The sequence below is a fragment of the Mytilus californianus genome, unplaced genomic scaffold, assembly GCF_021869535.1.
Source record: "Mytilus californianus isolate M0D057914Y unplaced genomic scaffold, xbMytCali1.0.p SCAF_3, whole genome shotgun sequence".
NCBI lineage: Eukaryota > Metazoa > Mollusca > Bivalvia > Mytilida > Mytilidae > Mytilus > Mytilus californianus.
In genome coordinates, this window is record NW_026262679.1 from 46414249 (window position 1) to 46441993 (window position 27745).

A 27745-nucleotide genomic window follows, 5' to 3' on the forward strand; every position below is an offset into this window, starting at 1 on the left:
TATAATCCTGGTATCTTTCATGAGTTTTTGTAGTATGATAAAACATTAATAGATCTCTAATAACAATTTACGTTGAAACATGAATGAAATTGCTACTATAAAAAATGTGTAAATTACACAGTGTCTGTAAATAAATTAGTATTCAAGAACAAATGACGACCATAAAATTTTCGAAATAAGTGATTCTGCTGTATTTTTGTTTATATCGTTCCTTTGGTTGATAAAGTCTAACGTTTGATTTTGTCAGTTATTATGGACTATTTTTTTAATTATCTTGGAGTTCATTATTTTAATTGATACTTATTTATATTACGAACGCATCATATGAACCAGACACAGATTCAGAAAAACATCTAGGGGACAAAAACTTAATAATAAAACAAAAATGACCTAAACTGTACACCCTAAAATCGTCAGGTGTAAACTTTTCTGTTTGAAGTTGAACCTTACTTTTAGGTAAATACTTTTGACACTTCCAGTTTTTGTAATACAATTTTAAGCAAAGTAACAGAACTTATTAACTTAATATCTAAGCCAAAAAAAATGTTTGCCTATCGAAATCATAAAATTATGCAACTACTTCTAAAAAAAAAAAAATTTAAATTTTCATTCTAGCAAACTAGTACTTCGTGCAAAGGAAATTGATATATTTTTATTCAAGCTCAATTCAGGGTTTTTATGGAAATTACTTTCTTGCAAGCATAAGAACTACTTACATGCCAATACTATTTCGTATAATGTATAATTTTCGAAGTACCATACAAGAAAGTTGAATCATAACATATTTTATAAATTTAACATAGGTATGACCAAGATGGAACAAGATGGTATACTTAAAAAGTTCAGAACAGGAAAACATAAAATTATTCTTGCCACATCTGTAGCGGAGGAGGGACTAGATATACAGACGTGTAACTTAATAATTAGATATGACCATGCACCAAACGAAATAGCTATTATTCAAGCAAGAGGTAATTGTTTTCTAATGGGCAAATTTGTTTACTATAATATTCTGGAAAATAATTGATGTAAGGGGTCTCTAATTTTAGACATTTGAGAAGTATCCAAATGATCGCGTAATTGATCAATTGAAAAGTGTATAAACATAAGAAAATCTACAAGTATGAAACAGTAAAAATAAATCCACAATATATATCAATATGTATAGTCAGTTTCTGTTTGTTTCCTTGATCTGTGTCCTCTTTTAGAATTAAGAAATTTGACAGTAAACTACTGCAACCTTAATTTATATCTCCGATTTTTTTTGTATTGTTCTTTTACAAAAATATTTTGAACATAACGGTAAGTGTTATCAGTATCATTGGTTTTTCAAAGATTTCGTTTTATTCTAATAGGTAGGAATAGAGCTGAAGGAAGTAAAATGGTAGCAGTAGCTAGTGAAAAGAGAATTTCTGTCGAGAAAGAGGAAATCAATTTAATAAGTGAGACAAAAATGAACGACGCCATACTGAAAGTCCAGCAAAAACTGTCTCGAAATAAAGTACAGTTCTTAGAAGATGTTGAAAAGATCCAAAGATCCGAGAAAAAGAAAAGAGATCTGGAGAAATTGTCAAGAAAGATAGGAACAAAACAACGAAATTCAGAATTTGTATTACGGTGTGGAAAATGTAGTCGTTATATTTGTATATCATCGGATATAAAGAAGATCCAAAATATCCATCATGCTGTTATCAATGATGATGTGAGAAACTCTATAACTACTGAAAAATCAGAAACCAAACGTATACGTATTGACGCGTACACAACCTGTGTTGTTGGTAAAGTCAAATGTAAGAATTGTGAAAAAGAACTTGGTAATGTAATCATTCATCAAGGAGCAGAATTTCCTATTCTTAAGATTGATAAATTACTTGTGGCTGACAGTGCCGGTAAAACAACTGTTTTTAAGAAATGGAAAAGCGTACCGTTTTGTCCAGATCCGATGATTAATGAGGATTTGGAGTTCAGATTACAGGGTCAACCATATGTACTAGATTAAACAGATTCCTGCTTTTAAAGTTTATTGTAGTATTTTTGGGATAATTTTATGAAAACCTTATTTTATTTTTCTATTGAATGAAGCAATGCAAGTTCTGTTGCCATTGAAGACTTATAGAATATGAGTATAATTAATTAAAGAATAGTACTTGTTTATTCATTGTAGTTGTTTATGGTTAGATATTTGTTCATTTGTTTTTCTGTACTTTACTTGACTGGCTTATGATGTTCATATTCACCCAATGTATCCAGTCAATTCATACGATCTTACTGATAATTCTATTTTTTTTTAATGTTTAATTTAAAAACTTTTAATTGAAACACATTTTTAATTTTAACATATGAGTTTCATAATTATGAATTATTCAGTTCATTGATTTTTTTTAATTTACATCCTTATGCATTTATCCTATGTATTTTACATTCACAATTTTAAATATATATAAATAATAATAATTTGAATATATTGATTAGTAATTTTTAATGGTCAATTAAATGACTTGTATGTTTTTAAGTGGTATATTTGAATTTTTTATAGAATATTAAGTTTTATAGTGTCTCATAAGTCGTTTTATGGCTGGATATTAATTGTTTGGTGTGAATATATTTATATAATGTTGCTTATATTTATGTCAATCAATATGTGACACTTTAATGAACTATTTACTTACTTACTTGCTTACTTATTTACCTACATACTACATAATGGCATTATTTGTGTTTTTAAGAAAGATTCTTTACTACATTTTATTTGTTGGAAACTTTATAATATGTTTCCTCTGGCTTTGAGTGACATTGAAGGGCTTAGAAAAATAAATTTCTTCAATGAAGCAAATACTTAATGTTATTTTTTAATACCTATGAAATTTTGTATACATGTACAAAGCTTATATGAGGAATATAATCAAAGCTAACGTGATTTTTACTAGTTTTTGCGGTATATTCAACCAATGTCAAGCCGTATTGTGTGGCTTTTTAACAAAAGAGAATCATGTCAAGGAGAGTTTTATATGTTAGTATAGACCATGTATTTAATTTTTTCTAATTTTATGCAATATGAACACTTTATTTACGTAAAATTGAATGTCTTTATATACAGCTCATTATACTGCTGTGATATAAGGACTATACGTGTGAAAAAAACACTTATACTACCAAAAATTGGAAGTATTTATATCACCATTTATTCACATTTTTTGGGATAATTGTAAGACATTTAAACTAAGCATAATTTGTAATAATTTGTCATACTTAATATTTATTCAGTAATTTCTAACATGCATTCATGAATTATTTGATAAAAAGGATCAGACTTTCAACTGTTTTAATATCACTTAAATAAAATACAAAGCTATCAATAAGTCATTTTAACTTAAGCATATGGTTTAGATATGAAATATCGGTAAAAGACACAAGCTCTATCAGGAATTAATTCGACCTCTATTTCTAACTATCATTTCAAATGTCGACTAATAGTCATTATCACATCTCCTATCAAAACAAAAACTTGATGGGCACTGCTTGGTTTTTTTTCCTTATAAGTGTTTTGTTGATAACGTTAAAGTCATATGAAACGAGTTTCTTGAAATTATAATGTTAAGGAAATTATTGAACTAATGCATGCATAAATACTAAGTCCTCCAAGTATTAATGTTTTTCTTTCAAAAGCAGCTAACACTATATATTTTCCAAGTTTTTTTTACTTTTTTTCATCACGGTTTTCCCCTCTCACTTGTGCAGATGTTGAAGTACTAACGAAAGGCCTCGAGTTTATTAAGGTCACTGCATACGAAAAAGTTACGGCAAATTAGAGTACGGGAATAATATAATTCAATGGCAATACATTTCTGGATTTTTTGAAGTGGATGTGAGCAATTTTAGGCAATCCTATGGCCTTCAACAATGAGAAAAACTCATATCGTATAGTCGGCTATAAAAGTACCCGACATGAAAAATATAAAATAATTCAACTGAGAAAAACTAAAGGCCTAATTTATATCAAAACAATATAACAAAAAAAATATGACAGACATGAACCAACGACAACCACTGAACTTCAGGCTTCTGACTTAGGACAGCCACATAAACAATGTGGCGGTGTTAACATGTTTGTTAGTGCGTAAAGTCCATTTACACGTGTTTTATAATAAAACGTATCCATTTAAGTATATGAAACATATTGATTTTGTGTATTTAAAGTATCATATGACTTTTAGTTAGCACGCAATTTAATTTCCACCAAATTCAATGGCAGTTATATTTCCGTAAATTTTAAAAAGTAGGAACGTTATAAAGCCAATGAGATCGCTTCGACAAAAACATTGATTAACATTTAGTATGTTATAAAGTTCAAAAGTTTGACCGACGCCATCACAATTTAGTTGACTGTTATGGGATATCTGTGCAACAGATGAACACGGAAATGTTTCAATTGTCAAAATCACAATCAAGTCCTCTTTCTCTCTATTGACACATCACCGAATGATACTCATTACTGAATGTTTATCTATCATAGGCAACACGACGATTACATCTGTTTACCCTTCCGGATCACCTGAAATCATCTCCAGAATTTTTGGTTGGATTCGAGTTGCACAAACTTTACGATTTCTTTGTGATGATTTGAGAACTTGTCTTTCTTCCTTTTTGCAATGGCGTTGTCAGTTTATCTGGTTTTATGCGTTTTGAATTTCCCCTTGGTATCTTTTGCATCTTTTATAGAGCAAATAACTTCATTCTACTTAAATTTGGAGCATGTGTATCCATTGACCAGAACCCCTTTTCATCGTGAATGGAATTAGTATTTTTGGAGAAATATGCATAGGAAGGTTACTATTCGTATACTTATATATTTTCAGTAAACAAACAAACAAACCAACAACAGAAAAAACGATGTGTGCAAAATGAACAACTATATTAATTATATTGCCTTATTGCTAAAAAGTAACCAATACAAGTTTGGAAAAATTTCTAAAGTCCAATGTTTGTGTAATCTTCATTTATATCAAAATACAACAGAAAAATTCCCAAAGTTCAATGTTTGTGTAATCTTCAGTTTTATCAAAATTCAATAGAAAAATTCCCAAAGACCAATGTTTGTGTAATCTACAGTTATATCAATTCCTACAATATACACTAGATAATGGTTATAATACAAAATAGACAAAAAGGACAAAACTTGTTGAGAAAAAGAACACTAACAGCAGACCGAAATAACAAATATTCAATTTACGAATTGTAACTGCAATCACTCTCAAATCGTTGAAATGAAACGATTTAGCCTCTTTGGTGTTCTTTTTTTTCACAAATAAAAAAGTCTGAAGAAACTCCGACTCATATGAAAATAAGAAAAAGTCGATAAGGAGAGGTTCCCATAGGCTACCGGCAACTTGCTGGAAAACGTTACCTCCAAATTCAACAAACATGTTTTCAGTGAGAAACTCCAGCATACTGATCACTTCTTTTGGGGTGTAGCATGTTTCATCCTCGGGTTCATTAAAAAAAAAGTATGCTGAATTGTATCCATAAACAATAAATTTGTAGTGTATGGTACCTGTTTTATATAGAAAAGCATTGCAGTTTTTTTTAGTCGGGTTTTCAATATTTCATGTGCTTTGGTGTTGTTAAGGTGGAAAAATCGAAGGTTTTGATAGAATGTATTTCAGTGAAGGACTGAAATATAAAATTTTCCAGAAGTTTTTAAGAGCTCTTAAAAAACCATATATGGTTAAAGCCACAACGCCTATAAACAGTACAACAGTATTTCTGTAATCCCTCTTTTACTGCGGACAAAAAGTTGGTCAATCTAACGGACGATTCCTTGGTAGAACGTGCAGATGAGCTGGCAATGTACCGTTGTTTATGTGTTTTATATGAACTTTATGTATGCAATACAAAGAAGGTTAGTCATCAGATATGTAACTCAATTGAATACTCAGTGAGACCATAAAGGACTTAGGATTTGTCAAGATCTCATCCTTATTTAAAATTATGCTTTTATACGTGGGATTACCCGAATATTAATTTATTCCTAATTCTTTGATAAGACACTCGTAAGAATAGGATTTACACACACAAACAATATTTTTTGAAGCTTTGTCCACTGGAACAACAACATATTTATCGTGAACAAAAGGATAGACATTTCACAGCTTCTCTGTCTACACGGACTTCGGTCTATTATCATTTTAAATTATCGTTCCAATTGATGTGTTATTGCTCTCTAAATTTAGAACCACGAGAAATCCTTCCGTAGATGTTCATGTTTGATTATGTGGTGATGGTGTTATTTTATATATTTGACTCTTTGTACAGCGTACGACCAGGGGTGTATAAGAATGTTTCATTTCATTCATTTCTTCTGTTTAGTAAACTACTAGTATACTAGATAAGTTAATGAAAAAATCATTTTAAGAAAAGGCCTTTTATGGTCTCCTGGATTATGAATACGAGGAAACAGCCTTTGCTGACAAAAAGCTGTAATGATACGAATACCCTCATATGCTAATCCAGTTATATGCGACATATAATACACATACAGAGGCAATTGGACCTACGTTTTTCACACAAGCATATATAATGTTAATTAACTTACATATGAGTCTATTGCTAGTCGTATTGCGTCTCATTATCTCTACATTCTTGCTAAAGCTCACATAATTGGTATCATTATGTGATATTGAGCATGCAGGACCTGTCTCTGACCCATTCAACCGCTGATGCGGAATCAGGATTTTAAAAGTGGAACGGCAAGGCAACGTAAGAGTGAAACTTATAAAATCTCTATGCATTTACCATATATGTAGCTCCATAAGGTGGGGGCATTCTGTCGCGCCGTAAATTCGCCTATGTACCGGGTTAAGAACGTGATGATGAAAAAAAGGAACACGTGGTCATTGTAAAAATGTTAAAGCCCCCTTTAATGTGTATGTGTGATTAGCAGTAATCATCACACAGACCTTCAAAGACACGTCCAATCTTATACTGTTAGAGATACTGCAAACAATATCTCCCTTGGATTTTCTGAAATTAATCATAAGCCTTATAGGTCTTTTGATTCAGTCTGTTATAGTTCATCCTTATATAATTACATTAGATGTATGTTTCATTATTATACGTCATTTTGATTGGCTAACAGCAATCTCGCGTCATTCTTCATTTCAATATGAATTTCATGAAGTGGGTCTCATTGGGGTCTAAGCGTGACGCGGGATTGCCGAATTTTTGTAAGCGTGACACGTGAAAGTCAAATTATTGTGCCGTGAAAACGGGAAATGAAGTCTAGCGGGATACGGGAAATCACAAAAAATGAGAATTGCTTACGTACATAGTGTAAGCGGGATACGGGAATCTGACAAAACAGTAAGCGGTATCCGGGATCAGAACCCCCCCCCCCCCCCCCCCCCCCCCCCCCAAAATGAGACCCCCATGAATTGTAACATACATGATGACACACGTTTCCACAATAAAGTGCACAGGTAAATAAAAGAAAAAATGATAGTAATCGTGTTTTCATGATCATAGCGAAAAAATGTAATTATAAGTATTGAATTCTTCTTTTGGTAATTTCATAGGGTTGTAAAAGCGTTGACCGTGCGTACATTTTTAGAATACAAAATGTACTTCGGTCAACGCTTTTACACCCCAATGAATTTACAAAAAGAAGCATTCAATTCTTAAATAGAAATCGCTAAAATTTCATTATTTCGATTCTCGTCCTAATCGTTATTTGCAATTTTTATAACAAAATATGCGGGGTTTTTTTTGTGGTGTTTATTTTGGTTTGTTTTCTTGTTGTTCAGTTTAGTTTTAATATATTGAAATTGAAACAGGTCAAACGTACGTACTGAGGAAATTTTACGCAAACAACTAAGTTACTTTCTGTTCAGTTGTGAGTTGCAATTAAAAATGCCCTTCTGCAATTAAAAATAGACCTGTAATAATTGCAATTTGTTATTGCAGGTGTTCTATTTGTAAGCGTATTGTGAATACAACAACACGTCATGTAAATTTTCTGTGCGGATTCTATTTTTAGATTTGGAAAAATCCAGGTTAATATTTGTTTTTGTTAGATAAATCTCGTCATCATTGGTAAAGGTAGAACATAGATAATGGACACACGTAAGAGTGGTGATCAAAGAAACGATTTAGAAGTTTTGGAAATATTTAATTCTCTTACATCACAGACAGTTAAGTCAGGGGAATTGATTTGTTCCAGAAGAATAAAACGTATTCTTGGAGATGGTAAGTTCTGAATATTCTATGGCAGCTAAATTATCAGAGTAATTATCATGGTTTAATGTTTATATCGTAGTTATTTGCCAAAAATTGTTATTTTTGCATTACGAAATTTATTCTGAGTACATGCATATCTGTGTACTTGGAAAAGTTTTTAACTCTGACATGCAGGACCTAGATGAAAGAAAGTGAATTGCGTTTAATTGTGTGTCAGAAAATTAAGATCTTTTTTATATTTTGCTTTTTTATCAGCGGAAGATTTTCACCTGGATAATATTTGTTAACACTGTTTATTAAATCACCTATTGTACTTCAAATATCTATTGTCCGGGTGTCATTCGGTATATCGAGAAAAATGATCGTGAAAGAATAACTAACGGAGGTCAAGCATTGCGATTGGATCGTGAAAGATCTGGTATCGGATCATGAATGCAAGTTAAGGGTAATTCTACTTCAAAATCTATGAAAAATCTGCTGTATTTTCAAAAGGTGAACAAATCAGAAAGAAAAAAAATTATATCTGTCAAATGATTCAACTTCCTTAATAATACTATGCACTAAGTAAAAGAAAAAATGCAGTACTTTTTAAGAAAACACAAAAGACGACACAGAATCCTATGAGAATCATTAAGAAAAAGTCACGTTTTGTATCTATCTATAATGATCACATTCCAATATATCATGATATCTTTATTGTGTCAAATAGTCCAGTTAAATAAAAGTATGTTATCACTTAAAAAAGTACATATTATTTTTGAAAATTTATAATTTTGTTGTAAATTTTTGTCAAAATTGATCAAGAAAGATCGTATTATTTTGATCGTGAAAGACAAGCCGTGACCAGACCTAATGATCAGAAAACCATATTTCTTTTACTAATTGATACTTGTAATTGGTTGAAGCGTTTAATTACTTACTAAGAACGTTAATTAATGCTTTCGGGTTTTTTTTGGTTGATATATATTTAAGAAATAATTCATGGAAGCCATAGATTTACACATGGCCTGGGCCGTGATATTCGAATTTTATCCGGAGCGTTAGCGAGGGATAAAATTAACGAATATCATGGCCCAGGCCATGTGTAAATGTCCAACAAATCTATGGCTTCCATGAATTATTTCGATTCTAATAGGACAAATACGGTAATTTAAAAATTGAAGCGAAGGTAAGATTGCCGTGTGTATGGCTGTTCTATTTTACCCCTGTAAGATAAAAGCTACAAATTTCAAATAAATCTAAGTCTTACATGAATTATTTCTTAAATAAGCACTAGAAAAAATGTGTTCAATTCTCACAATTCTTAACCCAAACATTTTTTTTCGTTGGCTACTACTTACTGTCAAATCCAGAGTTGACATGTCGTAACTAAGGAGTGAGCCGCCATGTTGACTTGCTGAAATCCACAAATGTGCAAATAATGCAATGGAATAGAAAGCGAAACAACACCTACCTCAAAACTCCATTTTAATGCAATATTATCTGAATTTAGGGCGTATACGTAACGGAAAACCTTCAGCTTGAGAGTTTTCATTCGTATAACGTCATTAACATGACGTTAATGCGCCAAGATTATTCGTGAAATTTCGCGGAATTTTATTTTATTTTGATTTTATACATTTTTTAAGCCCTTGTGCATTAATTCTTTTTGTTATGCATTATAATGGGAATAACGGTTCTGTAGTTTCTCTTTCAATTTGAATTTGAACATAACGAAATCGACATAGTGTTTGCATATAGGTTACGATACATGTGGATTTACGTGGGAGGTAAATAGTAACAGCCACCAATATGCACATCTCTGAGTCTGCGCTAAGTATAGATATATCGAGAATTTCATCACGGTGTTGTTTACAAAGCGAAAGAAGCACGTCATATTAGAATTGGCAATCGCTAATGGCAGTCAGCAGGGTTTAAGGTGGCTCGGCCCTTTAACAGTGCGCATATTTTAACGCATGTTTCTAACGACGAGCGCCTTGGAAACGGTCGCTTTGAGGGGTTTTCTCAAAAATAGTTTTGACGACATTGGAACGCGGGCGTGTATGAGAGCACCCTTTCCAAATGTCAACAAACCATGCAAAACGTTCTACAAAACAGGAAATACGTACGGTCAGAAATACAGAGTGGTTTGTTCATTTTTCACATAAAAAGGACAGAATTATACATGATATATCAAAGCATAACATTAAAAGAAAGAAAATATAAATATTGACATGTACGACGGTATCTGGTGCGTTAGCTCCAAAAACACATTCTCACCATACACGTTCGCCCCTTGGATCCGTTCGCACCCTATTTTCATTTAAATACTGGTTGAATATATCATAAGATGTCAATTAAATGTATTAGTATATATATATATATGAAAATAGTTTGCCAATGACGCAATGTTTAACCGTAAACAAAGGATAGCGATGTAAACAACTGCATGTCACCTAACGGCTTTCAAGTAAATCCCATATAGTATGCTATAGTATAAAGGCATCGGGGTTCATCTGCACGCTATAAATAATAAATAAATAAATAATAATAAATAAGCTTTATTTAGAGTCGGCAAAGTATACAAACAGAGTCAACATAAGCTCTAATGAGCTTTTAACCGTTTTATCCGTTTGGCGTATTATATATAACATTTTGTTACTGTCATAAATCTCTTTTTTACTTGAAATATCTTCATTTCCAAGTATTGGTAGGATTTTATTCCGGAGTATGTAAAATATTTTCCCACTGCAAAATTTTAATAATAGTTACGTATTTTTTATTTGCCAAAAAATTTTGAACATAACAATTCCGGAGTATGTGAAATATTTTAACACTGCACAATTTTAATAATATTTAAGTATTTTTTATTTTCCAAAAAAAATTTTGGACATTGCAATTTTCAAACAAAGACTAAATACCTGACAGTCACACATAACATTTTTATTCAAAGATTTATAAGCCTTATCAAATAATGGGCACGAAAATATCTAACAAATTTTCTCGTATCATGATTCTATGATTTTTGGAACTCTAGTCCTACTAACAAAAGACCTCGGGGCCAATGTTTTCTATTTATGATATTTTCCTTTTTACTTATTTTGCTATTTGTTAATTTTCTATTTTCTTTTATATCTATCAATATGCCAACAGAGTTCGCATTAAAAAAAAGAGGAAATATCAGCGTAATAACGAAAATAATTGAATAAGAATGAGTTATTATAATTAACTAACGGAACTCGAGCAACACATTTCACTAAATTGATTATTTGTTTTACGCAGAAAAAAAACCCGACACTTCAATAATTTGAAGTTTTCCACCTTTGATCATGTAGATGAAAAATGGTCAATAGTAACCGGGACCTTACTAGTATTCCGACCTTATATATCGGTCTATGCTATTATCCCTCAATACCGCATGCTTTGCGGAGAAGCGCAAATTATTTGGTTTGACCAAGTCGGGATTTTGCCTAGGACACACAATACTTAATTGATAGAGGGTGCCGCTGGTGTTCTGTTACCCGACCCTTTTCATATATTGCGTATGTAAAAATGTAACCTTTTCCCCATAATGCTTGGGTTTCATGTAGTGTAATGTAAGACTAGAATACCAAAGTGTAAAAAGAGAAAAATTGGTTGATAAAATCACATCCGGGAACACCAAGAAAGATGACAGACGAAGAAATTTCTGGTAGTTTTCCCGACCAACTCACATATTTTCAAGCTTGAAAAGGTGACCTATTCCAGCGGCACGTCCTATCACCTTGAATATAGGAAGTGCCCCCACCCGAGAGATAAATACGCAGCCTCGTAGGGTAAAAAGGAGGAATTTGGAATTTTGTCCATACCAAGCATACATTGTCCATTCATTTTCTAGTGGTAGTCCATATATATTTTTTTGGGGTTAACAAGAGTGCACGAGCTGAAATGTCTCACCTGCTTTACTAATCACCATTCATGATTGATTTTATGTTGATTTCCAAAAAGTATCAGAAAAAAATAATATTATCAATGATCATGAAAATGAGGCCAAGGTCAGATAAACCAATCCAAGCCAGCCTTACACAGTGGCGGAACCAGAATTTTTCATAAAGGGGGGGGGGGGGGGGGACTGACTGCCTAAGAGATGCCTGCTCCAGTCATGCTTCAGTGATTCCCTGTATAATCAACCAATGGGCTCTCCCCCTAAATCCGCCTCTGTTACAATCAACCCATCAACTAAATATTTTGAAACATATATATAGTATGCCAGTAACAGACAAAACCACGAAAATGAGGTTAAGTTCAGATAAACCCTGCAAGACAGGCATATTTATTTTTCATTCATTATTTTGTACATAAATCATGCCGTTAGTTTTCTCATTTGGATTGTTTTGAATTGTACATTTGTCATTTTGAGGCAGTATAGGTTTTACTCATTGACGAAGGTCGTATGGTGACCTATAGTTGTTTATTTCTGTGTTATTTGGTTTATTGTGGAGTGTCTCATTTACAATTATATCACATCTTTTTGCTTAATATTTCAATATATACATTTAATAATCATACCATAACCAAATATAATGACCTATTGATTACACAATGTAGCATGTTAAAAGAGGACTTTCCATTGACCAATGAACCATGCAAATGTGGTCAATGACAACTGCCAGACAGACATGTACTCCTTACATTTGTGAATCATTGCATACATATAGTTTATCTACTACATGTACTTTAAGTATTAGAAAAAACAGACAAAAACACAAAAACATGACATTGACAAATGACCTATCGCTAACAGGATCTGATAAACAACCCTTATCAGGTAACTTTAACCTTGATCACTGATCCATGAAATGAGGTTGAGATCTTTGTTGCAATCTGTATCAATTTGAGTGCATATTTAATTTTACAAAACAATATTAATCTGGATCATTGTGATACTGTAAATTTAGAAATTATTGTGAGGTTTTTATTAATGCAAATAATGCGACAGGGTGAATATCGCAATAATAAGAACTTGCATTCTGATAACTGAATTATAGATCTTTTTGCAGATTTTTTTGTAATCTCAATAATTAAACTCGCAATTGAGTCCATTCGTGAAAAATCGCAATAATAAATGCCCGCAATAATTTCTGAATTTACAGTAGGTAAAAATGTTGTCAGATAGTGAGACACAAATTTTCCCAGACAATATATAATTCTTTTGGGTGTTTTGTTTGGTTGCTGTCTCATTGAACAAAACTGTATTTTATTTCTCCTTTTATCCAGAAAATATAACTTTTGAAATAGAAACTGAATAGCATATGGATGGAAAACAAATGTCAAATGATGTAAAATAATCCTAGTGGCCATTTAGGTCAGGGGTTGGTGAGGTAAAAGATGAGGCAAAGGCATGTGCATTTACCACAACTGCCACTTGGTATTATGGTTTCCAAATTTACAAATCTCATAGCTACCTTCTGTATTAAAGACAACTGCATATAAATCAGTTTGCATATCATGAATCGTATTTGCAGCAAAATTCACTACAGACAGCAAAAAAATGAATTAATTCAGCTCTATTAAAATTCATTTTTTGAAACATTTTTTATTTTCATTCCTAAAATGTCTATGAGATCAAATTTATAAAACATTTATTAGCATTGTTAATTTCAATATACTAGTAATTGTTGACATGTATACATTATGTACATGTACAATCATTAGCTGATCAGCTCTATATTTTCATTATTTTTATATCAATATTCTTCATCAGTGTTTTTTATAAGACTCAATAATCTGTATTCATCATTGGAACAGGTACATGTAAGTAAAGTAGGTCCTTTTGATCTTGGATTTTTTTTATGGATTTTGACAGCACAAATTATGCATATAGTTCCAAATTATAGTTGATCTTGGCTTCTTAAGTGGATTCTGACAACACATTGCATATAGACACCAAGTGTAGATGATCTTGGATTCTCTCATATGGATTCTGACAGTACTTTGATTATACATGTAGTTCCAAGTATTGTTGATCTTGGCTTCTAATGTTGTTCTTAAGTCTCAGCACTTTACATATAGTTCCCAATTGCAAGACAAGATGATACTGGCTTCTCGTGTAAATTCTGTCAGTTCTTTGCCAATAGTTTCCAAGTAAAGTTTAACATTCCAGGATCTTTCACAACAAATCACTTCTTCCTCTTACATGTACTTGAAGCCTGAAATTAAATGTCAAGAGTAATTCTGTCAGAAAATCAACCATGATTGATATTTAAAAGCATAATGTAGTTCATATTTTAAATAAATGGGGAATGTGTCCATGGGACACGGATGATGCCCCCGCTTGCATATAAAGTTATAAAAGAACATAACTAAAGAACGGTAAGAGTGACATTATTGAAGTTAGAGAACGGAAACCAATTTTTTGGTCTTTTGGAAAAATGTTGTTTGTGCTGTATTTAGACCCCTCTACCAAGAAATTTGTTTTGCATGCACACGTATAAAAATTGCGGTTTTTATCCAACGCAATCACAGGTTTGAACGCTGTTTTCAATTTAGACTTGTTTATATTTTTTCGTTTGGGCTTGTATTATATTTGACTTCGGGTTTATAGGATCCGTTCATCCTATTTCGACTCTTTCAAAATTCAAGAGTCTATCCTAAATTGAGGTAAATTATATGGCCTTTCAAATACCGTTTCGATTCCTAACATCACTGAAGAGACATTAATTGTCGAAATCGGGATATGGTGTACAAATTTTTGCACCTCATGTTTGCGGTATATCGTCTTTTCAGCAAGTTTATGGTTTTCTGTTTGGTAATAAATTATTATGAGATCCATTTTGTTACAGCTGGTGATCCGTTTATTTGGCAATCGCCAATGGCAGTCAGCAGGGTTTAAGAACATCAGTTGTTCGACTTCTAAGTCAAATGAGTTTTGTTAAAATATACTTTTTCACTTTTTCGGTCTTTTGGAAAAATGTTGTTTGTGCTGTATTTAGACCCCTCTACCAAGAAATTTGTTTTGCATGCACACGTTTTAAAATTGTGGTTTTTATCCAACGCAATCACAGGTTTGAACGTTGTTTTCAATTCAGACTTGTTTATATTTTTTCGTTTGGGCTTGTATTATATTTGACTTCGTGTTTATATGATACGTTCATCCTATTTCGACTTTTTCAAAATTCAAGAGTCTATCCTAAATTGAGGTAAATTATATGGCCTTCCGAATACCGTTTCGATTCCTAACATCACTGAAGAGACATTAATTGTCGAAATCCGGATATGGTGTACAAATTTTTGCTCCTCATGTTTGCGGTATACCATTTATTCCGCAAGTGTATTGTTTTCTGTTTGGTAATAAATTATTATCAGATCCATTTTGTTACAGCTGGTGATCCGTTTGTTTGGCAATCGCCAATGGCAGTCAGCATGGTTTAAGAACATTTGTTGTTCGACCTGCTAGTCAAATGCGTTTTGTTGAAATATACTTTTTCACTTTTTCGGTCTTTTGGAAAAATGTTGTTTGTGCTGTATTTAGACCCCTCTACCAAGAAATTTGTTTTGCATGCACACGTATAAAAATTGCGGTTTTTATCCAACGCAATCACAGGTTTGAACGCTGTTTTCAATTTAGACTTGTTTATATTTTTTCGTTTGGGCTTGTATTATATTTGACTTCGGGTTTATATGATCCGTTCATCCTTTTTCGACTCTTTCAAAATTCAAGAGTCTATCCTAAATTGAGGTAAATTATATGGCTTTCCGAATACCGTTTCGATTCCTAACATCACTGAAGAGACATTAATTGTCGAAATCCGGATATGGTGTACAAATTTTTGCACCTCATGTTTGCGGTATATCGTCTTTTCCGCAAGTTTATGGTTTTCTGTTTGGTAATAAATTATTATGAGATCCATTTTGTTACAGCTGGTGATCCGTTTATTTGGCAATCGCCAATGGCAGTCAGCAGGGTTTAAGAACATCAGTTGTTCGACCTGCTAGGTAAATGCGTTTTGTTAAAATATAATTCTTCACTTTTTCGGTCTTTTGGAAAAATGTTGTTTGTGCTATATTTAGACCCCTCTACCAAGAAATTTGTTTTGCATGCACACGTATAAAAAATGCGGTTTTTATCCAACGCAATCACAGGTTTGAACGTTGTTTTCAATTTAGACTTGTTTATATTTTTTCGTTTGGGCTTGTATTATATTTGACTTCGGGTTTATATGATCCGTTCATCCTATTTCGACTCTTTCAAAATTCAAGAGTCTATCCTAAATTGAGGTAGATTATATGGCCTTCCGAATACTGTTTCGATTTCTAACATCACTGAAGAGACATTAATTGTCGAAATCCGGATATGGTGTACAAATATTTGCACCTCATGTTTACGGTATATCATCTTTTCCGCAAGTTTATGGTTTTCTGTTTGGTAATAAATTGTTATGAGATCCATTTTCTTACAGCTGGTGATCCGTTTATTTGGCAATCGCCAATGGCAGTCAGCAGGGTTTAAGAACATCAGTTGTTCGACCTGCTAGTCAAATGCGTTTTGTTAAGATATACTTTTTCACTTTTTCGGTCTTTTGGAAAAATGTTGTTTGTGCTGTATTTAGACCCCTCTACCAAGAAATTTGTTTTGCATGCACACGTATAAAAATTGCGGTTTTTAAAGGCAGTGCTTTAATGCCTTTCTAGTTGCCGTGGTAATCTTTCTTTCCGCGATATCCAACTTATCTACGTGGGGGGTCATTAGGCTCCAAGTAGATCCGGAAAATGTTGATTCTCTCCTCTTCTTATTGTGATATAAAATGTTTTTTGTTTCATTTCATTTACATTGGGAAATAGAGAAACGATCATTGTGTTTTGTTAGTTTTAAAAACTTTTGATATATTTGTATTTTACATTATAAGCAGTCAACCGATTGACAAACTAGAATTATTTGAATTCCGTGTGTAAAGAGGTCGGGTTAATTTCGAGTGTTATCTGCAATCTAGATGTTTATAAATCATTTCAGTCGTTGATATAATAATTAAAGGTCGACTGAACATGAATTATATTATACAATTTAAGGCGCATTTCTGTTTATGCACGTGAACCCATCTAACGTTATTGATTGTTATTTCGCAGTTATATAAAGTAGCAAATTGTCGTTCCTGAATAGGTGGCGCCGTGGTAGCCGATCCTGTTCTTAAACTTCCGGTTTCTGCACTGTGCAACTATACAGTTGCATTTTTAATTAACGATGCCAAGTTCTTGTTGTTGTGTACCTGGATGTCATTTAAGAGGAGGACATGCATTTCCAAATGACTTAAAAAGAAGGAAAAGTTGGATCAACGCCATGGCCCATACGCAGATTGGACGAGAACACGATGAAATCGTGGAGTCCATCTCAATCAGCTGTTGTTTGCAAGGCACATTTTACCTAAAAAGACTACGTGCAGGAAACTATTCATGGTAAAACTCTATTTTCTTTTTAAAATATATAGTTATATATGTAATCGCCATGCGAATACACCAAAGTCTGTTTACAACCGCAATTATCGTTTTAGAATAAAAGGGGGTGGTTAATTCTCAAAACGTCATAATTTTTTTTGGATTACGATTCAATGTGATCTGTTTGAGATTTTTTGGTGCTTGCTACAATTATAATGATTTCTTACAAGAGGTATATCATACTGAGAATTATTTTAGCAGTAATTATGCTAATGTAGTAATGACAGGAATGCATAAGCTATGCCTCATAGACTTTCTTGAAAAATATCAATGACAATGTTAACAGGAACAAAACAATGACATGCTCTCATCTATATTATAGTTATTTAGGTACAAACAATGTATGTTTGTTGCATACGTCTCTCATTGTTTGTCCTTTGGATTTACATAAAATACATTTTGATGTACATTGAATCAGGCTAACATAGTTTTATCCAGATTGTAATGAATAAATCTAGTTAATATTTTGCCAGGTAGTACAAAGTATGCATTGCTAATGGAAGTTCATTTAATTATTAAAAAACTAATGTTTTATAACCTTTTTCAGAGCGCAAACCCTCCATACAGAGACTTAAGTCTACTGCCATTCCCAGCCTATTTTCCTGGATCAAGCAAGAGACTGAATCGTCCGCAAAAAGAAAAATCAGGGCAGTTTCCTGGGAAAACAAAAGAACTAAACTTGATGAATATTGTAGTAGAAATCTAGAGGAAAGTTTTGATTGTAAAGTTGGTTTTCCGGAAGAAGTCATTCATACTGCAGCCAGGATTTATGACTGTCCACCACCAACTGCCGAGCTAATGTTGAGCTTCACAGATGGAATTACGCAAACACCATCAATGCCTATATTTTCAGCAGAGAATTTTGAAATGAAGACATGTGACACAGCCATGCATTTTTATACCAGTTTAGAGTTGTATACTAAATTTTTATTTGTTTTGACCACACTTGGTCCAGCAGCACATTGTTTGAGATACATATATTTTCAAATTGATAGGGTGTCATTTGAAAATCATTTTTTTTATGACTTTGATGAAATTGAGGCATTATACAACCAACTTTGAACTGTCTAGATTCTAGATTGAAACTAGTGTTAAGAATATTGTATAAACATGGATTGTTTTTATGTCTAAACAGTGGCGTGAGGCTAACACTTGGCCATTTAGTGGTTTAGTCAGGTATTTTTCGCCATCCAACTTCAAATTAAAGTTTCCTACAACTTGGATTATTATTGACAGCACAGAATATCCCGTGATAAAACATAAAGCTCCTAGAGCTCAGGCAACCTTTTCATCATATAAAAACAGAAACACTGAAAATACTTGTATGTTCGACACCTGGTGGTTTAGTCAACTACAAAAATGTATGTCTCTAATGCATATGTTGGTTGTACCAGTGACTGTGAAATAGTTGAAAGATGTAGAATACATGTGTAGTTCAATTATGTGATCCAGGTGACAGTGTGATGGCAGACAAAGGTTTAAATGTGCAAGATTTGTTTGCTCACTTTTTTCAAAAAAAGAAACAGAATTAGTTCCAAAACTCTTATACGGGATAGAAAAGTCTCCAATTAACACATGCACATAGAGCTAATTGTTGGACTTGGCAAAACTTTCATATGAAATAACATTTAGTTGTTTTATGTTGTGTAATTTTAGAACTTGTATTGTGCCAAAGGATGCATAAATAAAAGTGACGCAATGAAGTTTGTTCTGATATATATATATATAAATATTATTTACAATTACATGCACATGTAAATTGTAATGCATAAAAAAATAAGGAGATGTGGTATGATATTCAGTGAGTTTATCGAACCAAAGTGCATAAGAAATGGGTTAAGCAGTTATAGGTGTTACTGTCACTGTACAATCTCCAACAATTAGAAAAACTTGTACCGTGTAAAAAGTTTCAGAGATCTTACAACTAAGTTTGACTTTGGTGAATTGTTTATATCTGTTGATGTAAATATAAAAAAGAAGATGTGGTATGATTGCCAATGAGACAACTCTCCACAAGAGACCAAATGACACAGAAATTAACAGCTATAGGTCACAGTACGTCCTTCAACAATGAGCAAAGCACATACCACACAGTGAGCTATAAAAGGCCCCAAAATGACAATGTAAAACAATTCAAACAAGAAAACTAACGGCCTAATTTATGTACAAAAAATGAACGAATAACAAATATGCAACACATAAACAAACGACAACCACTGAATTACAGGCTCCTGACTTGGGACAGGCACATACATGTACATACAGAATGTGGCGGGGTTAAACATGTTAGCGGGATCCCAACCCACCCCTAACCTGGGACAGTGGTGTAACAGTACAATATAAGAACGAACTATAAAAATCAGTTGAAAGAGGCTTAACTCATCAGATGCATAAATACAAATACAAGTGGACGTGGCCGGGTAGTTGTACATCCAAACAACTAAAAGACACTAAGTACAGATCTGAGAGTACTCGCATTTACTGACAGCTAGTTCAAAGCCACTAACAACTGATAAAAAAATCTTGCATCTACATGTAAGACTAAATTATAAATCCGTAAGCTCCCTTTAGAATTTTATAAATTTTGGATTGACATTTCTGAGTTGTGGGGTTTTATTCATTAAAAAAGGGGGGATTTTCCAGTTTTTGGACAATAACTCAAAAATGCTTTAAGCAGTTCTCATGAAACTTTGGTGAATTATTTATAGCTATTGATGTAATCTCCCTATTGATTTTCATAAATTTCAAATATGACATTGAGAAGAAATTGAACTTTATTTGTTTATAGTCTGGCAACAGATTTATTAAGTATTGCGCAACAGCAAGAAATCTTTAATTGAATATAAATTCAATTCATATAACCGATTTCAAGTTCTTTGTCTACATTTATTCAGAAACTATAATATGTCAAATATTTAATTACAATCCAAATTCAGACCTGTATCAAGCTTGAATATTGTGTCCATTTTTGCCCCAACTGTTCAGGGTTGGACCTCTGCAGGTGTATCCAGCGGCGCTCAGCGAATCAGTTTATTTCTTAATTAAGAACTCCTTTTTGTCGATCCTGCGACTTTTGTCGCAGAAAGCTCGACATAGGGATAGTGATCCGGTGGCGGCGTTAGCTAACTTCTTAAAAGCTTTATATTTTAGAAGGTGGAAGGTCTGGATGCTTCATACTTTGTATATGGATGCCTCATGTTACGAAGTTTCCGTCAGTCACATGTCCAATGTCCTTGACCTCATTTTCATGGTTCAGTGACTACTTGAAAAAAAAGTTAAGATTTTTTGTAATGTTAAATTCTCTCTTATTATAAGTAATAGGATAACTACATGTATATTTGGTTTGTGCGTACCTTGCAAGGTCCTCATGCCCGTCAGACAGTTTTCACTTGACCTCGACCTCATTTCATGGATCAGTGAACAAGTTTAAGTTTTGGTGGTCAAGTCCATATCTCAGATACTATAAGCAATAGGTCTAGTATATTCGGTGTATGGAAGGACTGTCCAACTGGCAGGTGTTATCTGACCTTCACCTCATTTTCATGGTTCAGTGGTTAAAGTAAAGTTTTTGTGTTTTGGTCTGTTTTTCTAATACTATATGCAATAGTTCAACTATATTTGGTGTATGGAAATATTTTATGATCTATTTGTCAGTCACGCAGGTTTTTTTTTTACCTTGACCTCATTTTCAAGGTTCATTGCTCAGTTTTAAGTTTTTGTGTTTTGGTCTGTGTTTCTTAAACTATAAGCAATAGGTCAACTATATTTGTTGTATGGAAGAATTGTTAGCTGTACATGCCTGCCTAGCATGGTTCATCTGACCTTGACCTCATTTTCTTGGTTCATTGGTCAATGTTTAGTTTACTTGTTTAATGTTAAGTTTAAGTGACAGTTGTAATAAAGCTTTATATTTAGGACTATCAACATAATATCAATGATTAGTAAAGAAGGCGAGACATTTCAGTGTGTGCACTCTTGTTTCATTCATAAATTACTTTATACTTGGAAATATAATTTTGCTTGGAGTTATAGTTTCTAAAAAAAGTATTGTCATTGAAAGAGTTGACATGTTGCAATGTACATTTATTCTACATAGTTTTATGGTACCAAATCAAAAGTTTATATAAAAGAAAGAAGTCAAAGTTTTCCCATCATAGTTTAGTTACATACATTTTTTTTGTACCTGAGGTCGTTGGATATAGATCATTATATAAATAAGGAGATGTGTCATGATTGCCAATGAAACAACTATCACCCATACATTGTACTTACCAGTAACAAACCACATTTGTAAAGTCGAATAAAATACAGTTGATAACATTTACTTATTACTAAAAAGAAAATGCCAAACTATTTTTAACAGTATTTGACTATACAGTCTAGTCACATAATTTCGTGGATACATAAGTTCGTGGACTTCCGGAAATCCCAAATATTTCGCATGTGTGTTATTGTTATGACGTCATCATTCGCATGTTTTGATTGCTATAGGATATCCCTACAACGTCAACATACAAAATGAATCTCGTCGTTTCAAGCAAGGTAAGACTTATTACTTATTCATTTAATTAGCAAAATGGCTGATTTTACTTATTTCCTAATTTGACTAATTTCCATCGACCTCGATACCTTTATTCCAAAGATATTATCCAAAATCCAAGTGTCGTCTGATTACTCTACTTTCCAATGAACAATATCACGTGACGAACAAGGAGATTCCCTGTCAGCCAAAAAAATCTATGGAACGCAATCAGTGTCATAATCTTATATGTTTTTGATGTATTTTAGCGATAAAAGATGAATTTTGGTTTATCAAATGAACTTCAAAAGAGTTATTGAGCACAGTTCTTGTAAATTAAGTTCAACTTACGTTGATTACTGGGTAGTATAGAGGATTTGTATACACGATTTTATTTTATTGTGTATTTATTTGTTTTGTTAAAAGTTTTGTGTATCACAAAATTATTAGTGTTATTTTTTTAATATTTTACAGGTTCAACTTAAAAGGCAGAAATACAAGTCGTATTCACCAACAAAACTGACTAATGCTTATCTGGATGTTACTGACAAGAAGCTTAGTGTTGCCAAGGCTGCAAGAAAGTATTGTCTTCCTGAACAGACACTAAGAGACCGTGTATTGGGCCACATCTCTATAGACAACGTAAAGTCTGGACCACCACCAGTGTTCGACTGTGAACAGGAGGCAAGATTGGTTCAGCACATAAAAGAAATGGGTGCAGTAGGATATGCATACACCAGAGCTGAAGTGGTGGATCTTGGATCTGAGTATGCTGTTCACATGGGTATAAAGACGAAAGACGACAAGCAGCTGTCATTGAGATGGTTTTACAGCTTCATGGGTAGATGGCCTGAACTAAAGGTATGGAGACCTAAAACCATCTCAGAACTTAGAGCAAAGGCAACCTCAAGGGCATCAATTTACAGGTACTTTGATGAACTTAACCGTATAATGGAAAAATATCAGCTAAAAGACAAGCCACAGAGTATATATAATGTTGATGAGAAGGGTTTACAACCAAACTATAAACCACCAAATGTTGTGGCCTCTGCAGAGTATGTACCCTCTACCTTGTCTTCAGAAAAAGGTCAAACAACAACTGTAATGGGATGTGGTAATGCCTTAGGACATCAAATTCCACCATATTTTATTTTCGCTGGTAAACGTATGAGACAGGAGTTGTTAGAAGGGGCCACACCTGGTGCTGATGGGTCTGTCAGTGAAACTGGATGGTCCAATTCAGAGATAGTTCAGTCCTACCTGGAAAATCATTTCATTAAATACGTCACTGGTATGCAGGACAAACATATTCTTCTTCTGTATGATGGTCACAGGACTCACATAACACCAGATATCATTGATTGGGCAGTAGAGAAAAAAATTATCTTGTATGTTTTGCCTCCTCACACCAGCCATGTTCTTCAGCCCATGGATGTTGGTTGTTTTGGGCCTTTCGCAAGAATCTACAGTTCAGAATGTCATAAATTCCAACGTACCCATTCAGCAGTAATTAACAAATACAACTTATGCTCTATTGCCTGCAAATCCTACAATTCTGCTCTTTCTCCTTCAAATTTGCAGTCTGCTTTCCGTAAATCTGGTATTTACCCGTTAGATAGAGATGCTATAGATCAGTCCTTGTTTTCTATTTCTGATGCTATTCATAGACAGAGCCAATCAGAGGAAAATACCAAAGTTGATGATGTCCCTGCCATTGAAAATGAAACAACAGAACCAGTTAATTTAATGTCTGATTCAGAGATCAATGCAGACACAGAACCTATATTATCAAACCAGGAAAATGAAAACATTCAGATTTATGTAGCTGAAAAAATTACTGACGAAAAACCAGATGAAAATACAACTTTCTTCACTGCAAAATCAACAAATTTGTCCAAGAAAAATCCACCAAAACAAGAAAGACGTTCCATCTACAAGATAGTAGCAGGAAAGGCAATTACAGAACCAGAGACACGTCAAGAAATAAAGGAGTACATTGCACAGTCAAAGTCAAGGAGCAAGTCTAAAACAAACAATAAATCAACAAAACATAACATTAACCAAAATGCTAAGAAAACAACAACTAAACGTAAACAAAATGGTTCATCATCTTCTTCCAGTTCAACAACCACAAACAAGAAATTAAAGAAGAATCAACAAGATTCACAACAGCCAGGTCCATCAGGACTACACAAAATAGTTGTTTCTGACGGTTCAATTACAGATGAAGATGATCAAGATGATGATAACACATTGTGTTGTGTTTGTAACATGTGGCAGCCAAAGGAGTTACAGGATTGCATCTCCATTGTATTCACACAATGGGCCAAATGTGAATTTCTACAATGTGATCATTGGACTCATCTTAAATTTTGCTGTGATGTCTCCGTCCTACGCAGGTCAGATAAATTTTACTGCCCATGCCATGGCTTACCCTGCAAACAGAAAGAAACTGAAGAATAATGATAACGATATACATTTGATAATTGTTTGACCGTTTCCAGTTATTTATATTTAAAGACATTTACTGTTGCCAGTTCTTTATTAACAGTTGGAACACTTTTGAGTTGTGAACATTTGCTTGATTTTATAAATATGAACTTTATCTTCTGTGGAAAGAAATTAAATCATGATTCCAAAGGAAAAAATTGACTGAAATGTATCTTTAAGCACATTTTTTTTAATTAATGGTAAGTAAAAATAATTGTTATTAGCAACTTTTGATTTTATTTTGTTACTTATAATTTTAATAATTTTTTAAAAGTTAAAAAAAATTTTTTAAATTTTTTTGGTGTTTCCATTTTTTATTTTTGTAAGGTTTTCAGTCTCAAAAAAATTAAAATTAAATACTTGGTCTTTAAAAACAATGTTTTTATTTTTACTGAACTGAACATGTACAAAAATATTATTGTATAAAATTACAATTTTATGCTCACCACTGGGCTTCCATACTCTGTTCTTCTTGTATTATTTTTAGAACGAACTTTTCCCACGAAAATAGGTGACGTACTTGGCATCCAATGCCGATTTGTTTACACTAGAAATGTAGGTCATATCAAAGAAACTATGAAACGGAAAGAATCAAACTAACTTGTATTATTTTAATGAAGTTCTAAGGTAACATTATGGACATAAAAAAACAAATGGCTATTTATTAGTTTTACCGCATTCCGTTTGAATAGTCTTGTATCCACGAATATAGGTGACACTACCGTATATAAACATAGATAAAAAAGGTACAAACTGGACATAATGCACTAGTTCATAAACAAATGAGAACAATCGCCTTCATATAGTGCTCAGAATATGACATTCATAAAACTTGTTCAATATCATTAGAGAACTCTAAATCTTAAATACTGAAAGCCACCTCTGATAAGTACAATGTACTATGCAAGATAATGATATAACTGGACTAAAAATACACACAACCTGTAATTAACTGCCTTTACAGCGCTTTCGCGCTTTGATTATCCAACGCAATCATAGGTTTGAACGTTGTTTTCAATTTAGATTTGTTTATATTTTTTCGTTTGGGCTTGTATTATATTTGACTTCGGCTTTATATGATCCGTTCATCCTATTTCGACTCTTTCAAAATTCAAGAGTCTATCCTAAATTGAGGTAAATTATATGGCCTTCCAAATACCGTTTCGATTCCTAACATCACTGAAGAGACATTAATTGTCGAAATCCGGATATGGTGTACAAATTTTTGCACCTCATGTTTGCGGTATACCATCTTTTCCGCAGGTTTATTGTTTTTTGTTTCGTAATAAATTATTGTAAGTAAGATCCATTTTGTTACAGCTGGTGATCCGTTTATTTTAGCCAACGCAATCATAGGTTTGAACGTTGTTTTCAATTTAGACATGTTTATATTTTTTCGTTTGGGCTTGTATTATATTTGCCTTCGGGTTTATATACCGTTCATCCTACTTCGACTCTTTCAAAATTCAAGAGTCTATCCTAAATTGAGGTAAATTATATGGCCTTCCAAATACCGTTTCGATTCCTAACATCACTGAAGAGACATTAATTGTCGAAATTCGGATATGGTGTACAAATTTTTGCACCTCATGTTTGCGGTATACCATCTTTTCCGCAAGTTTATTAGTCCCCTACCGACGAAGTCGAAGGGGACTTTAGGTTTGCACTCTGTCTGTCTGTCTGTCTGTCTGTCTGTCTGTCTATCCGTCTATTCGTCTGTCAGTCCGGCAAATCAGCTTTCCACACTTTTTTTCTTCGTTCTTATAGATGTTGATTTAATATTTGTTATATTGTTTTTATCATGACAAGTTATAGATCAAGTTCGAATTTTGTTCTATTCTGATGATTTAGTCCAGAGTTATGGTCCATAAAAAAATCCATATCTAATGTTAGAGTACTATGTTAAACCATATTTCTATAAAAAGAGAGATAACTCATTTTTTTAAAGAAATGCTTTAGTAAATTGTTTGAAAAATTTGTGCCAGTTTGTTTGTTTGTTATTTTGTATTAACTAATTTTCTGAATGCTATATATATAAAAAATATTATTCAGTGAAATCCTTTAATTAGATAATAATCTATTTTCATTAAGGTATATATTTCATTACATTACATTGTGTAGATAAAAGTTGTTGACACTTTATAGATAAGTTACAAATGTATATTAGTTTGTGACAAATGAAAGAAAAAATATTTGGAACTATTAATTATATTTGATTATAATTTGAAAATAGATATACATTGTATTACATCATATCTAATTTTAGAGAACTATTAATCATATCCAATGTTAACAGTGTTTTCCACACTTTTTTCATCATGCTTGAAGATATTAATTGATAATTGGTATATAGTTTTATCATGACAAGTTCCAGATCAAGTTCAAATTTTTGTTTTGGTCTGATAATTTTCTGCATGTTATGGTCCTTGGACTTGAAAAATTCACTCAAATAATCAGTTATTCACACTGTTTTTAGTCATGCTTAAATATAATGACTTGATATTTACTTTTTGTTTACACCATGACAAGTTATAGCACAAGTTAGCATTTTGTTCCAGTATAATGTAATTTTTACCCGGTAGGGGACTATGTATTGCCATGTAATACTCTCAGAATGCTTGTTGATTTCTGTTTGGTAATAAATTATTATCAGATCCATTTTGTTACTGCTGGTGATCCGTTTATTTGGCAATCGCCAATGGCAGTCAGCCGGGTTTAATAACATCAGTTGTTCGACCTGCTAGTCAAATGCGTTTTGTTAAAATATACTTTTTCACTTTTTCGGTCTTTTGGAAAAATGTTGTTTGTGCTGTATTTAGACCCCTCTACCAAGAAATTTGTTTTGCATGCATACGTATAAAAATTGTGGTTTTTATCCAACGCAATCACAGGTTTGAACGCTGTTTTCAATTTAGACTTGTTTATATTTTTTCGTTTGGGCTTGTATTATATTTGCCTTCGGGTTTATATGATCCGTTCATCCTATTTCGACTCTTTCAAAATTCAAGAGTATATCCTAAATTGAGGTAAATTATATGGCCTTCTGAATACCGTTTC

The 27745-nt window shown here is 32.8% G+C and overlaps 3 protein-coding genes and 1 long non-coding RNA gene across 6 annotated transcripts in view; all 4 read left to right on the forward strand.

Annotated features, from left to right (window-relative positions):
• LOC127734694 (antiviral innate immune response receptor RIG-I-like) overlaps positions 1 to 3618 on the forward strand; it is a 161064-nt gene extending 157446 nt beyond the window's left edge. The window contains exons 17-18 of one of the 3 annotated variants that reach the window (XM_052244689.1): positions 804 to 971; positions 1356 to 3460. In XM_052244689.1, coding sequence (XP_052100649.1) covers positions 804 to 971; positions 1356 to 1999 — 812 coding nt within the window. In that variant the 3' untranslated portion in view covers positions 2000 to 3460. Of the gene's footprint in view, positions 1 to 803; positions 972 to 1355 lie in introns of all 3 variants that reach the window. The other 2 variants (XM_052244688.1, XM_052244686.1) reach the window with 2 other exon arrangements.
• Positions 3619 to 8061: 4443 nt separating this feature from the next.
• LOC127734696 (antiviral innate immune response receptor RIG-I-like) overlaps positions 8062 to 27745 on the forward strand; it is a 65014-nt gene continuing 45330 nt past the window's right edge. Inside the window, exon 1 of the mRNA XM_052244694.1 lies at positions 8062 to 8241. Coding sequence (XP_052100654.1) covers positions 8109 to 8241 — 133 coding nt within the window. The 5' untranslated portion in view covers positions 8062 to 8108. The remainder of the gene's footprint in view (positions 8242 to 27745) is intronic.
• Positions 16855 to 19383, forward strand: LOC127734737 (uncharacterized). Its single transcript, XR_007997732.1, has 2 exons — positions 16855 to 17640; positions 18227 to 19383. It is a non-coding gene; the product is annotated as an uncharacterized LOC127734737 (long non-coding RNA).
• Positions 22052 to 24917, forward strand: LOC127734700 (uncharacterized). The gene is made up of 2 exons (XM_052244706.1): positions 22052 to 22221; positions 22673 to 24917. Exons 1-2 carry the CDS (start codon positions 22198 to 22200, stop codon positions 24659 to 24661), a joined length of 2013 nt encoding a protein of 670 aa, XP_052100666.1. The 5' UTR covers positions 22052 to 22197; the 3' UTR covers positions 24662 to 24917.

What these genes read in the sequence shown, in the direction of transcription:
- LOC127734700 (XM_052244706.1), top strand. Translation starts at nt 22,198, where the DNA reads ATGAATCTCGTCGTTTCAAGCAAG. An exon ending in ATCTCGTCGTTTCAAGCAAG is followed by an intron (nt 22,222 to 22,672) that starts GTAAGACTTATT and finishes AATATTTTACAG; the next exon opens with GTTCAACTTAAAAGGCAGAA.